Below are 15261 nucleotides of genomic sequence, written 5' to 3' on the forward strand. Positions count from 1 at the left end.
TGTTCGAGCCCCCAAGGTCTGGAACAGTCTGCCAGCGGAGGTGGTTCAAGCACCTACATTGAACACCTTCAAGAGTAAATTGGATGCTTATCTTGCTGGGATCCTATGACCCCAGCTGACTTCCTGCCCGTTGGGCAGGGGGCTGGACTCGATGATCTCCTGAGGTCCCTTCCAGCCCTGATGTCTATGAAATCTATGAAAATTCCAAGATATTTTCAATAAATCAGTTTAATGGCAGATGCCAATAAGAAGATACCCAAGTGTAATTTTAAAACATTTTGTTTTTATCTATGGGATAAACAACTATTTAGGGAGTTTTCAAAAACATTTCATTCAGAATCTTTGTTTTCCTCTTTCCCATGTTTACAGCTAAAATGTAATACACAGATGGATACGCCTATGTGTGTACATATATACACACAACATCACTTTCTTATGCCCATTCCAATTGCAATCTAATGGCAAAGTTAGACTAAAAGAAAAAAAGAGATCAGTTGATCCCAATAGCAGGATTTATGAGACCTTGCAGAATTTGTGGGATATATTTCATAGCTTTAACCCCATAGAATTGTAGCAGAACTTGCACTACAGATTTCCACAATTTAATTCATGGTCATAGGATTTTCAGAATATTTGTTTGCACAGCCAGCCATTCGTGGGGTGTGTATTATGACACTAATACAGCAAAGCACTTCAGTATGCGCTTAAACTTTCCTGACAGAAGTGCTCTGCTGCATCTGACTCCCTATTCATGATTTAAAATAAGAATCATGTGGTACAGCTATTGCCTAACATGTGGGAGACCTGGGTTCAGTTCCCGGCCAGGGCACCAGAGGGTTGAGTTGCTTGCAAAAGGAAATCCTCAGTGGGGAGTAGGTTCCCCTCACCTCTTGATGGAGACAGAAGGAGGACAGATTGAAGTCCTATGGGTCAGATTACAAGGGGGAAGGATTGAAAGGGACTTTATAGTGGGGGTCTACTACAGACCCCCACACCAGGAGGAGGAGTTAGACCTAGTATGCTCAAAAAAGCTCTCAAAGGCAGTATATTCAAAGGACCTAGTGGTCATGGGTGACCTAAATTACCCAAATATCTGCTGGGAGGAGCAAGGTCTGCCAAGTCATCATGGGGGGATCATCAGGGAATAGCAGATACTCTGTTTACCAGGGCACCCCTCGTGGTTACTAGAAATAATGGCCACAAGCTAAAGAAGAGTAGATTTAAATTGGATATTAGGAAGAAATTCTTTACAGTGAGGGTTGCCAAAATATGGAATGGGCTTCCAAAGGAGGTGGTGCTTTCCCCTACTTCGGAGGTGTTCAAGAAAAGATGAGACAGGCACCTCGCTGGGGTTATTTAACCCCAGCGCTCTTTCCTGCCTAAAGAAGGGGGTTGGACTCGATGACCTGCAAGGTCCTTTATAACCCTAGAAATCTATGGAATCTATGAAATCATGTCCATACAAATAGAGGGTAGAATTCTATTCCAGTCTGCATGTCAGAATAGCAGCTTTCTAGCCACACAGGGCACTGACAGACGTGAAAATAAAAAAGCTTTACTGGAAGGGGTAGCACATTAGTTTGACCTGGCTCCACAGCTTCTATATAGATTGGGCACTTCAGCAGGGCTTTTTGGTGCTTTTATCTAAAGTTGATTCAACCAGCTATTAGACAAAAGTGCCAGAAAGCCCCACTGAAGCACCCAGTCCATACAGACTTTGGGCCATCTAGGTCAAACTAATGCAATACCTCTTCTGGGCATGCGCTGTGCTTAGCACAGGGACACGCTGAGCTTAAAGTAAAGCACTATTTGGGTTTTTTTCCATGTCTGTAAGCAACTGTAAGTGGCATTTTTGGAAGGTAACAATTTAATTTCCCCTGCAGTGTGAATGCATAAGCCTCTGTGTGCAGAATGAGCATACTTAATAGGCAATGTACTGGCCGGGCCGGTACATAGATGCACACACTCCCATTCTGGACACATACCTGCATCTAGCTCATAAAATATAGCTGGTCAGAAACCTATGATTGGGAATGTTTATAGCTGATTGCTTTGATCACTTTCCCAGGAAGTGGGAGACCCAAGTTCTTGAACCCCCTTGCCCACAGATGGTTAAACCTGCATCCTTCCAACTTCCTAGCCCAATGTGGTAAACACTGTGCTATAGAGTTATCCAGATATTTCTCCAGTGCTCCTTTTGAAGCTGCATGTCAGAGCACAGGACCACCTCCCAGAGCAGCAGCCAACTCACTGAGCCACAAACCCGCTGGTTTGGGCTTTTCCTTCTGGCTCTATATATCTCTCTCTTTTGGCTGCCCAGTAGGCCAGCTTCAAAATGAGCAGCAAAGAAAGGACTGCATAATACCTAACCTGTGGCAAGAGCACTGTGCTGGGAAGTCATACAGATGCAGATTCAACCCCTCTCTAAGTGAGGGGCTTTAGAACCTGAGTTTTCAGCTTCCTGGGCAAATCCTCTAACTACTTAGCTATTGGGGTTAAAATATGGTAGGGCCTCACCACCCATGTCATTTTCCTGGAAGACACATAAGCAAAGCCATATATGTACCCAGACAGCGTGAAACCCTACTGCGCATGCTCCATCTGCATACTCACACCTACTCATCCACAGAGAAAAACCACAGCCAAGAACAGCCAGGTAGAGAACCAGAAAACTACCATTTATATGCACAAGGGGAATTGAATTCCACCCTTAGTAGGCAACTGTCAATCCTCTGGATCATGGTATGCACATAAGAGGTCTAGTCAGATGCCTGATGAATCCATTTGTGGCTGACAAGCCCAATTCAAAAGCAATGCAGCGTTTCACAGATCCATATGTTGTCTGAGTTGGAGCCCAAATTTACAGCATGCTGTTTTCTTCTCTCTTGCTCTGCTTCCATCCTCTGGATCAAAGCCACTTCATGTTGAGCTGCACCCAGTGCCAGATGTTCCCTCCAGATCAGATGGGGTTCTGCTTGCTCCTCTCAGCTTTCTATGTTGATGTTAAATGACTTCATATCATTTTTGTACACATCATGGTAGCTCTGCAGAGGGCAATATTGCTTTCTAGAGCTGTCTCAAATTTTATTATAAAAAATATTCTTGGGGATATGTTCTTCTCCCATTCTCCTGACATAGCTGAGCCATCACAACCTCCTCTTCTTGATAGCAGTTTCTAAGTGCAACAGTTCTGTGCACTCCAGTGCCTCTGTGTTTGGCATTCTGTCTTCCCACTTTATTTTCAGGATCTTATGCAGACATCTCATGTAGAAGCTGTTCAGACTCTTGATATGCCTAGCATATGTAGTTTATGTTTCTGAACCATAAAGCAGGGATGACAGCACACAAGTCTCATAGATTCACATCTTCACCTTAGTTGGCAGTTTGCTGGTATTCCATGCATATTTCTGTAACAGCCCAAAATTCTTAGATGCTTTTCTGATTCTGTTAGTCAGTTCAGTCTGAAAGTTAGGATTCCTCCTGATTGTAGAACCCAAGTAGCAAAAACTGTCAATGACACCAAAAGATTTATCCTTCACAATGCTGTCGGGTATTGGCTGTTTCACCCCTTGGTATATGATCACAGTCTTCTTGAGACTAATAACCATCCCAAACCTCTTGCATGATTCAGATAGTTTCATAGTTTCATAGTAGTTTCATAGTAGCTAGAGTCGGAAGGGACCTAGGTAGATCATCTAGTCCGACCCCCTGCCTTGGCAGGAAAGAGCACCGGGGTCAGATGACCCCGGCAAGGTGCTCATCTAACTTCCTTTTAAAAATCCCCAGGCTAGGAGCCTGCACCACTTCCCCTGGAAGCTGGTTCCAGGCCCTAGCCGCCCTGACTGTGAAGTAGCGCCTCCTAATATCTAATCTAAACTTACCCTCCGCCAGCTTGTGACCGTTATTCCTGGTCACTCCTGGCAGCGCATGGGGGAACAGGGACTCCCCCAATACCTGCTGATCCCCCCTGACCAGTTTGTAGCAGGCCACAAGGTCCCCCCTTAACCTTCTCTTGTGGAGGCTAAACAGGTTCAGGTCCCGTAGCCTCTCCTCATAAGGCCTGCCCTGCTGACCCTTGATCATACGAGTGGCCCTCCTCTGAACTCTTTCCATATCGTCCACATCCCTCTTGAAGTGTGGCGCCCAGAACTGGACGCAGTACTCCAGCTGCGGCCTGACCAGTGCCGCATAGAGGGGGAGGATCACCTCCCTGGACCTACTCGAGATGCATCTGTGGATGCATGACAGGGTACGGCTGGCCTTCTTGACTGCCTCCCCACACTGCCGGCCCATGTTCATCGTGGAGTCAATGACGACTCCAAGATCCTTTTCCGTCTCCGTGCTGGCAAGAGGGGAGTTCCCCAACCTGTAAGTGTGGTGCCGGTTCTTCCTCCCCATGTGCAACACCTTGCACTTATCAGTGTTAATCTGCCCAAGGCATTTTGCAGGGAAGATTTGCTGTGGGCAACCAAGGAAATCTCTCAGAACCAGTTATTTCACCCTGGTTTTCATTCTAAACCTTGCGATGTTGAACAAGCCTCCATGTAGTTTTCTTCAAAGATAAATACTATCACTGCTGTCATTGAATGCATAAAGGAATGAAAAGTAGAAGTTAAAAAGCATGGGGACTAAGACACACCCCTGTTTCACCTCACTGTTGATATTAAAGGTGTTTGATTCTTTGTTTTCATACACTACAGTTGCCTTCATAAGTTTATGTAATGAATGAATGATGTTCAACAGTTCAGGGGGACAACCTGTTTCTTTAGATCAGTAAAAAGACCCTGTCTGTTGACTGTTTTGAAGGCCTTTGTCAGATCAATGAAGGCTATATACAATGGTATTTATTTTTCTCAAAACTTCTCTTGCAGTTGCTGGGCCAAAAATATCATATAAATGGTACAGCGTCCTGAGTGAAAACCACGTTGACTTTCAGGATAGATTTTTCCCGTAGAGATTACAGCCTAGGGAGCACAATGTTAGTGACAATTCTTCCAATGAGGTTCAACAGGGAGATACCACTATAGTTGTCACAGTTGCTCCTATCCCACTTGTTTTTGTATAATTGTACAAACTGAGCATCTTAGAAATCTTGTGGTATTGCTTCCTTTTTCCAACAGATAAAGATAACTTTATGAAGCTTTCAAAATAATTCAACATTGGCACGTTTATAGATTTCAGCAGGCAAATAGTCATTGATGGATGCATTGTTCCCAGGAATTGATTTTAATGGATTTCTGCAAATCTTCTAATGTAGACTCATGGTCTAAATTTATCATAACTTCGAACTGTGGTAATCCTCTGAGCTCTTCATGTTTGATTTCAGTCTCACTGTAGTTTATATAATTCCATAGTGTTCAATCCAATGCTCAAGTTGCTTCTGTTTATCAATAAATAATAAAATGATAATATAACACAATTCACATCAGACACAATTTAAAAAGGTCATTGTTTGCCAATGATTACTCTACAGTGGTACTGAAAACAGAACAATATTTATGAGTCTGCAGTGTTATGCAGCCACACAAAAAGTGAACATGGTTTAGGGATGCCTCAATAGAAGCATTCGGTGCAAAACACAGAAGGCGATAATGCCTCTCTACTCAGCACTGGTTAGGCTTCATCCATGTGTACTGTGTACACTTCTGGGCTCCACATTTTAAAAGTATGTAGAGACGTTAGAGAGGGTCCAGAGGCAGGCTACAAAGATGATCAAGGGCTTGGAAGGCAAGTCATACAAGAAGAAGCTGAAGGAGGTAGGCAAGTTCAGCACCCCCCCTGCAGTTCAGCGATCAGTCACAGGGGGACCCCAGGTGCCCCCCCAAACCCAGGAGGCACCAGTTGCCAAGCCAGGGCAGCATGGAGGGCCTCCCCACATGCTCCTTGATGGACCCAGAGGTGGACTGGAAGTGCTTCTGGTCTACTTCTGATTCTGCTGCCAAGCGCACTGAGGAGCTCCCCGTGCTTCTGTGGGACACTCCATGCACCCCAGCATTGCAGCACTCACGAGCCTCCTGCTACCTAGAGGTATGTAGAAAAAACATTTAAAGCTGTGTCTATGTCCAAATCTTTCCGAATTGACTCAGAGGGTTCTGATTCAATTTGGAGAGATTAAAGCGTCCTCTGATTCGATTCGGATTCTGAGACTCAGCCACCAAATTGAGCCAAATCTCTGCCAAATCCTGCCAAATCGAATCAGGGACCAAAGCTTCACACAGCTCTATTCTCCATCACTTGAGGTGTTCAGGAAAAGGTTGGACAGCCACTGGTTGGGGATGATCTATGCATAACTATGCCTGTTTTCTACCATAGGAATTTCCCATGCATCTGGGCCTTTCTGGTTGTTCCTGCCCCTCCCCCTCCCTTTTCTGCTACATGTGTCACAGTGTTTTTAAGCCTTCCTAGACACATTTGGTGCTGGCTACAACCAAATCTGGGGACTTCAACTGGGGTGTGTCAGTGCTCCTGCTGGGACTTAAAGCCAGAGGTTCCTGGCTAGAGGTTCTTGCCTCTCCACCACTTAGGGTGAGACAATACCATACTTGGGGTCAGGAAGGAATTTTACCCCCTGGTCAAATTGGTATAGACTGTCAGGCTTTTGCCTCTCTCTGTAGCAGGTGGTGTGGCCCTCTGCCCGAGACCTTTTGAGCATAGATTGACAACATCTTATAGAAGCAAGACATTGGCTGTCATGGCTCCCCTACTTTACCTGTGGCAGGGTAGGGTGTTAGGTCTGTGTTGTGTCAGAGTTGAAGGTAGTCTTATGTAGAGTTTAGATTAAGTTGTATGGGATGGTTTGGATCGGGATGATCCTGCTTTAGGAAGGAGTTTGGATTAAATGACCTCTGGAGTATGCTTCCAGCCCTACTTCTCTGTGACTCTATAAAGTAGGAAGTAACAGGGGTAAGTCTGACATCACCATGTAGTAACAGTTGGTAAATGTTGATTTCTTAATGGCAACTATAGCCGCACTGAAACAGAGCTTTATATTACTGAAGCATCATACAGCTATTAGATAAATATTCTTTTTATTAATTTTATCAATTAACCATCTTTTCAATTACTAGTTTTCCTCTGAAAAAACAGTTGCTGGGAAAGTCATAGCTCCTCAAGTGAATGCCTTCAGAAAAACAGGGACTGAGAATAAAAATCATGGGAGCCTAAAGAATGTTAACATATATTTATAGATAGACATATCTATCTAGAGATAGATAGATAGATAGATAGATAGACAGACAGATAGATGTTTCATAGTTTCATAGTTTCATAGTAGCTAGAGTCGGAAGGGACCTAGGAAGATCATCTAGTCCGACCCCCTGCCTTGGCAGGAAAGAGCACCGGGGTCAGATGACCCCGGCAAGGTGCTCATCTAACTTCCTTTTAAAAATCCCCAGGCTAGGAGCCTGCACCACTTCCCCTGGAAGCCGGTTCCAGGCCCTAGCCACCCTGACTGTGAAGTAGCGCCTCCTAATATCTAATCTAAACCTACCCTCCGCCAGCTTGTGACCGTTATTCCTGGTCACTCCTGGCAGCGCACGGGGGAACAGGGACTCCCCCAATACCTGCTGATCCCCCCTGACCAGTTTGTAGCAGGCCACAAGGTCCCCCCTTAACCTTCTCTTGTGGAGGCTAAACAGGTTCAGGTCCCTAGCCTCTCCTCATAAGGCTTGACCTGCTGACCCCTAATCATACGAGTAGCCCTCTTCTGGACTCTTTCCATATCGTCCACGTCCCTCTTGAAGTGTGGCGCCCAGAACTGGACGCAGTACTCCAGCTGCGGCCTGACCAGTGCCGCATAGAGGGGGAGGATCACCTCCCTGGACCTGCTCGAGATGCATCTGTGGATGCATGACAGGGTACGGTTGGCCTTCTTGACTTCCTCCCCACACTGCTGGCCCATGTTCATCGTGGAGTCAATGACGACGCCAAGATCCTTTTCCGTCTCCGTGCTGGCAAGAGGGGAGTTCCCCAACCTGTAAGTGTGGTGCCGGTTCTTCCTCCCCATGTGCAACACCTTGCACTTATCAGTGTTAAACCCCATCCTATTCTCATCCGCCCACCGTTGCAACCTGTCAAGGTCAGCTTGTAGCCTATTGCACCCTTCTAGTGCACCCACATCCCCCCACATCTTAGTGTCATCAGCAAACTTGAACAGGGTGCTTTCTACCCCCTCATCCAAGTCACTGGTGAAGATGTTGAACAGTGCGGGCCCGAGGACCGAGCCCTGCGGAACCCCACTGCCCACGTCCTTCCAGGTCGAGAAGAACCCATCCACTACCACCCTCTGGGTGCGGCCCTCTAACCAGTTGGCTACCCATTTGACCATGTGGGCATCGACACCACAGTCTCCCAGCTTTTTGATGATGTTAACTGTGGAACTGCTTGTCATAAGGTGTCGCTGAGGCCGCCATCTAAATAGGAATTTTTAAAAGGATTAGCTAAACATATATGGATAATTAGTACATTCAGGCTGTGTCTACATGAGATGCTGACTGCGCAGTAGCCTGTGACTACTGTGCAGTAGTATTGCATGGCAGGAAGTGTGATGCAATGCAACTGCGTAGTGGTTATGAGCTACTGCACAGTCAGCATCACAAAACAGCCATTCCTCAGCATGACTGCGCAGTAACTCCAGTTACTGTGCAGTCATTTAGTACTTGTTTATACAAGTAGTTGTACTTGTACTTGTTTATACAAGTACTAAATGACTGTGTAGTAACAACTATAGTGTCTCACAGTTGCAATGGATATGATATTCAAAATCCAAGGGAAATATATACTCAGGCTCCAGGGCATAAGCTATCAACTAAGTGATGTGGTTAGAAATAAATTAGCCTCATGAGCAAATGATTCTGTAATTAACAAGTACCGAGTTTCTTGCTCCTTTCCCTGAAGCACCTGACACTGGTCATTGATCTTTAGAAATAGAGCTAGTCTGTGTAGGTGTAGTTAAAGAGGGAGCCATGCTAGGTGCAAAAGCAGACTTGCAAAACTGTAAAACTATTGGTGCTACTCACTTTCTGATTAATCTTGCTTTCTTGAACTCATTATATAAGCAATTGTTGAGGTCTGTCCTATGGCATAATTTGATACACCACAAAATGATATAGTTTGAGCATCCAGAAAAGTTAAATCAACTGATTTTCCCTCTCTGTGTGTTCTACTGAATCTTACTTGATCCTCCCGGTCTTATTGTGACCACATACTTTAAAAGATGAATTTACCTATGGTTGTGATGACTGTTCCAGCAAAGAAAAAGGCACTTCCTAGGTCCCAGTGACTGCTGTTGTTGGATGAGTTTCCTATGGGACTGACTCCTGCATTATCAGCATCAATGGCATGCTGCAAAAAAGAGATAACAAATCAGCACAAATACCTTGCTGAATATGGTATAAGCAGAAGCATATCCTAAACTCTGGCTCCATGCACCAAATGAAAAAGCTTGGATCCAAGCTTTATAGCTGACATTAAATAAATAGACAAGCAAAAAAAAAATTTTGCTTGGAGTGCAGCATCCTTCTATCCCCCAAATATTCTACAGAGTTAAAGAAGTATCAAAAGAGAACAAAAATAAATAATATAGGGGACTGAGACATATTTCCAAGAAATCTGGAAATATAATGGAGACAATGAGATTCACTAAAACTGAGTCAAAACTTGCAGAAGACAGTTTATTCTATTGGTGAACAGGAATAAGTCTGATGGTAACAGGAATGATCAGGTAGTAGATAGCATAATGTTCATGAAGTCCACTGAATAGTCTGCCAAGAGTTGTAATTCCCAGGCACTTAATAAATTTGTTCCCAATAAATTAATTATTGTTATTACTGATAATTTATTAATTTTAGTTAAGAAAAATGTTGTTACCATGTTATGCCAAACAAACTATAAAATACTTCATTTGAAAAAAAAGCAAGGAGGACACCTTAAGAACAATATATTGTATCAACTCTATTACCATCAGGAAATTGCTGCTTGTCACTGTGATTCACACATCATTGACCCTTGAGATTTCACAGCAGAAATGATGATGCAGGTAAGATCCTCCTCTCAAAATCACAGAGGCCAGAGTTACCACCTAACATAAATCTCAGCCTTCCTCAGTATCTGACACACAGATAAACACTTCGGGGTTTTGTTCGATAGATGACAGTACTGCCTATACACAGCGGCAGTATGTAGATGTTCATTTCTGGTTAATGGATTGTTCCCAATGGCAATAAAAACGTGCAAGGAGATTGGCAGTAGGAATGGAAGGAATTGGGCTAGAGCTGCTGTAGATGTTAACAGGGAACCCCACTCTGATTATGTTAGTCTCTGCATACTTCTGTATCAGTGCAACCATGTAATTTAACATACTCTAATGAGACATCACAGCTCCAGAGGGAATTTAGTGTTTGTTTGTTGCTAAGCTGTGTAGTTTGCATAAGTAGCAGGGAAATACCTGCCTCAGTGGGCTTAAATCATAACTTCGTGTTTTGCTTTTGTTTCTGACAATGTTAAAGTGCTATCTCCAGAGATTTCATCTACCAATTTCATCTTCCAGCTTTACAATAATGACTGACAAATTTACCTCTCCACATCTGACTGCCCCTCCAATCCTATATCTTGACTCATCTCTCTGGTTAAACCACTGAAAACTTAGTATTACCATGACCAAAACTAAAGTTGAATTCTGCTCCAAAAATCTCTCCAGTGCTCCAGCACCCAGCCTAAGGAACCATCTCAACTTTCTCTCATCTCTCACATCCAGGAGGTGTCCAGATCTTGAAGGTATTTTTCAAACAATATTTCTACCATGCAACTTTTCTCATTCTTAACATAAACTACCATGAAATCCATCATCATCTTTCGTTCTGATTGTAACATCCCCAGCCCCTAGTAATTAAAAACCACCACTTTATCACGTTTCTTCTTCATCAATCTGATTGTGCCATCCTGCTTTTTGTATACTTTCCCTTTACATTGTTGCCACATTACCTTCAAGCATCTCCTGACTGTATCTCATTCCCTGTTCCACTAACAGCTCATTATTCCATTTCCCCTCTTTTTTCAAAACCATCTCTGTGCTTTCTTCCATGTCGAACTTGTTCTTGGAATGCCCCTCATAATGTCACTTGACACTCCTTGATATCTTTACTGAGACCTATATCCAGTGCATTTCCCATTTCCACAACACTTGGAAGGAAGTACCCACAACACTTCTAAGAAAGGTTGTCATTTGTTTCTCCCATGGGTTAACATCTCATTAACATAGAGGAAGGGTGTCAAATATTGAGGAAGAGGCCTAACAGTGCAAAGATTGAAGCTGAGCATAGGTATTGGAGGGGAAAAAAGCCGAATTAAAGAAATAGGGAGAAATGTAATGTGTTAAATAAGAACAAACATAAACATAATTAACTGCAGTTGCAGGTCTCATCACCCTGATTGCTTCTTTTGGAAAACAGATCAGTAATTCCATAAATATCATGCTGAATTTAAATGGATGATGAGACACTAAGGAAAAATGCATCAAAGAATATAGTTGAAATGCAGGACCAACTGAAGTTAGACAAATGAGGACTAAACAGGTAGGCTTGTGAGACATGTTAAAATGGCCGAGATATGGTTGTTAAGAACGACATGTTCTAGGACTAAGCCTCTTGAAGTTATCCATAACACTACAGGCATTACCATCATCTAAATAATGAATAGTAGGAATGAACTATTATGGAGGTGCCCAACCTCCTGTTCTTTCCTGATCAGTGGTTTCCAAGGATTTATAATTCATTCCTTTTAAACTGTGTGAGACTGAAATTTACTGGCACACAGAAGCTGTGAGTGCAGAGAGCATTGGTTTATGTACCCAGAAGAGTGTAAATCACTCTGACAGACTGGTTATTCAAACAGGCCGTGACATTGTCAGTCACCTTCTCATGTTAGTTGTGCCTGGGAATACTTGTCTTTCCCTTGCGGGCATGAGAATAGTCTGGACCAATGGTAATGCTCAAGTCATGTCCACTGTCACATAGACTATCAAGTCTGTGCAGCTGAAGATGCAAGCCCCTCTGGCAGCAGTGCTGTGTTGCTGCAACGCAGAAGAATTCTGTTGTCATGCATGGCTCTTCGTCTTGTCCCTTCACATGACCACGTTTCAGTCTATCACAGGAGGCTTCTCTGTGCTGTGGTTGATTTCCTCTAATTTATAAACCTGCAGCTATCCCAGGCAGTAGGTGCACAACTCATACTGCAGTGGGGTTCAACCTTCTCAGATGCCCTCCAGCCCTTTTATGACTGGCAGCACCTGGTTGAGAGCCATTGTTGGTGCTGATTCAACTTAGCTCAGTGCTTCACAACCAGGTATTGGTACCTCCAGATATCACTGCCCCCTGCCAGATACACAGTCAGCCAGGAAAGAGCTGCAGCATGTGGACACATTCCTCCTGAATTAGGGCTCTGATCAGCCTCAAGCAGACAGGAGCTGCTTCATGCTGTGTAGCCTGTCTCTAACCAGCCCCTCCTACACTCCTTCTGGGAATAGAGGCACACAGTTGGAACTGTCTCACGTACTTCTGTTTGCAGTAGGAGCGTGGGAGACCAGAAAGGGCTCCAGCCCAGCAGCCACATCCTGCCTGCTTTAGGCTGATCAGAGTGTTAATGAACTAGGAGTGCTCACAGGACAGGTTTACCTGGTTGTTGCCATGGCATCAGCACCAACACTGGGGCACCCCTGAGGAGAGCAGTTCTTGGCATAGCTGCATTAGTACAACAGCAAGAGCTATCTTCTTTAAAGGGATAGTAGACTGAGACTCACTGGCCATGTCTACACACGTGCTTACTGCGGAGTAGACTAATTAGCTGCAGAGTAAGGCATCACCATCTACACATGCAATGTTATTAGGATGCAGTAAATTAATTAACATCGCCATGAGATAGTACTGTCCTCAGCAGTAATTAACTGTGATTAAACACACACATAGCTGCTGACCACAGGCATAAATTGTGCCAGCCAGAAAGGGGCCAGACTCCTGTCTGCCACCTAGCCACATGGCTGTGCACTTTCAGCACCCTCATGCCCCAGCCAGACACTCCACCACCCAATGCCACCTCCTGACAGAGTAGGGAAGGAACAGCCCTGCCAAAAACTGCTCTGCCCTGACACAAATTGCTGTTGTCCTGGGCCCACATGTAGACACTGTGCCCAGAAGTAGTATACTCTGGTTCAAACTTCTCCGGAGTTTATTGCTTCAAATTAGTTGTATATGTAGATGCACCCACTGGGGGTATCTACACATTCATTAATGTGCAGTGGTTACTGCACATTTAGTTTAGTATTGGCTTAATGAAGTACTAACTAAATGCAAAGTAACTACAGTTACTGCGCAGTAGCACCGGCACATAGTTTTTTAGTGATGCTTACTGTGCAGTACCCTAATACTACTGTACAGTAGCATATTAGCATGGTTTTTGCCTGGTATGCTACTGTGCAGGGTTATTAGGCTACTCAGCATAAAGCGTCTCATGTGGACATGCCCACTATATATGATGAAATGTTCAAAACACTGGACTGGATAACCAAGTATTGGTTTTGGCTTGACGTTAATTTAGCCAATCTGGGTTTCAGGATCCTAATCTATGAAAGAGTGTGGTAATCTATCCTGCCTTCTGCAACAATAATTCATTTGAACACACACTCAGGTGAGTATTCCATCTTCCCACTATTCAAACCACGCTCATGAGTGGGGTTCCTTTGCAGATTTGTGCCCTCTGTGCTTTCTAATCATAACTGATATTTTCCCTAATTCTATACAAAGGAATATATTGTTATTGATAGAGTTATGTGGGGAATTTGTTGGCTTTATTTATATGTAGGTTTTCTGAAACACATATCACTCAAGAAGCACACTACAACCACTTACAGATCTTAAATTTATCCTAACAACCATATTCATAAATAGGACTCACAGTTGAATAGGAAGGATATATCAAGTAATGTTTTATGGGGGTTTGCCCAGAGTCTGATATTATTCAATATTTTCATTAACAACTTCAATGCCAAAAAGAATACCCTTTAAAAACTCCCAGATGAAGCTTGGAGAGTTCCTCGCACTTCGGAGGATCTGGTTAGAATTCAAAATTATCTTGATATATTGAAAAAATGGTCAGAAATCAATAAAGTTAAATTCACTGAAGACAACTCCACAGTGTTACGCTTAAGAAAAAAAATCAAATGGACAAACACAAAATGGAAGATGGCTGGTTAAGTGCTGGAGTTCTGTGTCCAGTTTTGGGCTCCACAATTCAAGAATGATAGGCAACTATACACATGAAAGGAGGCTGCTCTGACGCACTGTAATTATGGTGCATCAGAGCAGGCTCAATTAATCAAGTCTGCTGTAGTGCGCTAATTACTGCACTCCCACAGACTCCAGCATCACATGTATCAGCATCCCCATACTGAAAAATGCCAACAGGGAGCACTTTAACTAAAGCCCCCACCCCCACCACCATTTTTCAGTGTGGGAATGCTGATACACATGATGCTCTGGGTGCTTTCATTAGAGTGCCTCTCAGACCACATGTATAAATGCCACCTCCTCCTCCCTTCCCCCCAGACTGCTGGAGCACACATATAAATGCCCAATGTGGGCAGACTGAAAAGAGTCCAGTGCAGAACAACAGAAATGATTAGAGCCCTGGGAGGCAAGACTTACAAGGAAAAGCTGAAAGAACTAGGGTTACTGAATCTGGAGAAAGGAAGTTCACTGTCTGTTGCAAGCCAAGCAAATCAGCTAGCAGGCTTGATGTTCTGGACTTCAAAAAAGTGAATTTCAACAGGCTCAGAAAGGAGAGAGGAGCCAGGCAACTATAGGCTAATTAGCCTAACACCTATTTCAGGAAAATCCTGGAAAAATTCATCAAGGAGTCTATGTGCAATACACTTGCAGAAGGCAGGATTCTGAATGACAGCCAGCATGGCTTTGTCATGGGTAGGTCTTGTCTTGCCAGTCTCATCTCCTTCTATGACCAGGTAACTTGTCACCTGGATAAGAGAGAGGAGGTCGACATTATATACCTAGACTTCCAAAAGGTCTTTGATCTGGTATCCCATGATGTTCTCAGAGGAAAATTGGAGAATTGTGGGATTAAGTACTTGACAGTTAGGTGGGTAGGAAGCTGGCTGCAGGGTAGGACCCATAAAGTTCTAATGAACGGATCTGTGTCATCCTGGCAAGAAGTGGCCATTGGTGTCCATCAGTGGTCTGGGCTTGGTCCAGTGCT

At 43.9% G+C, this 15261-nt stretch overlaps 1 protein-coding gene across 1 annotated transcript in view; it reads right to left on the bottom strand.

Moving 5' to 3' along the window:
* KCNK10 (potassium two pore domain channel subfamily K member 10) overlaps nucleotides 1–15261 on the bottom strand; it is a 98794-nt gene that overhangs the window by 58673 nt on the left and 24860 nt on the right. The window contains exon 2 of the mRNA XM_090034991.1: nucleotides 9225–9342. Coding sequence (XP_089891117.1) covers nucleotides 9225–9342 — 118 coding nt within the window. The remainder of the gene's footprint in view (nucleotides 1–9224; nucleotides 9343–15261) is intronic.

Source organism: Crocodylus siamensis, chromosome 2, assembly GCF_052110815.1.
Source record: "Crocodylus siamensis isolate JL-2025a chromosome 2, ASM5211081v1, whole genome shotgun sequence".
Taxonomy (NCBI): domain Eukaryota; kingdom Metazoa; phylum Chordata; order Crocodylia; family Crocodylidae; genus Crocodylus; species Crocodylus siamensis.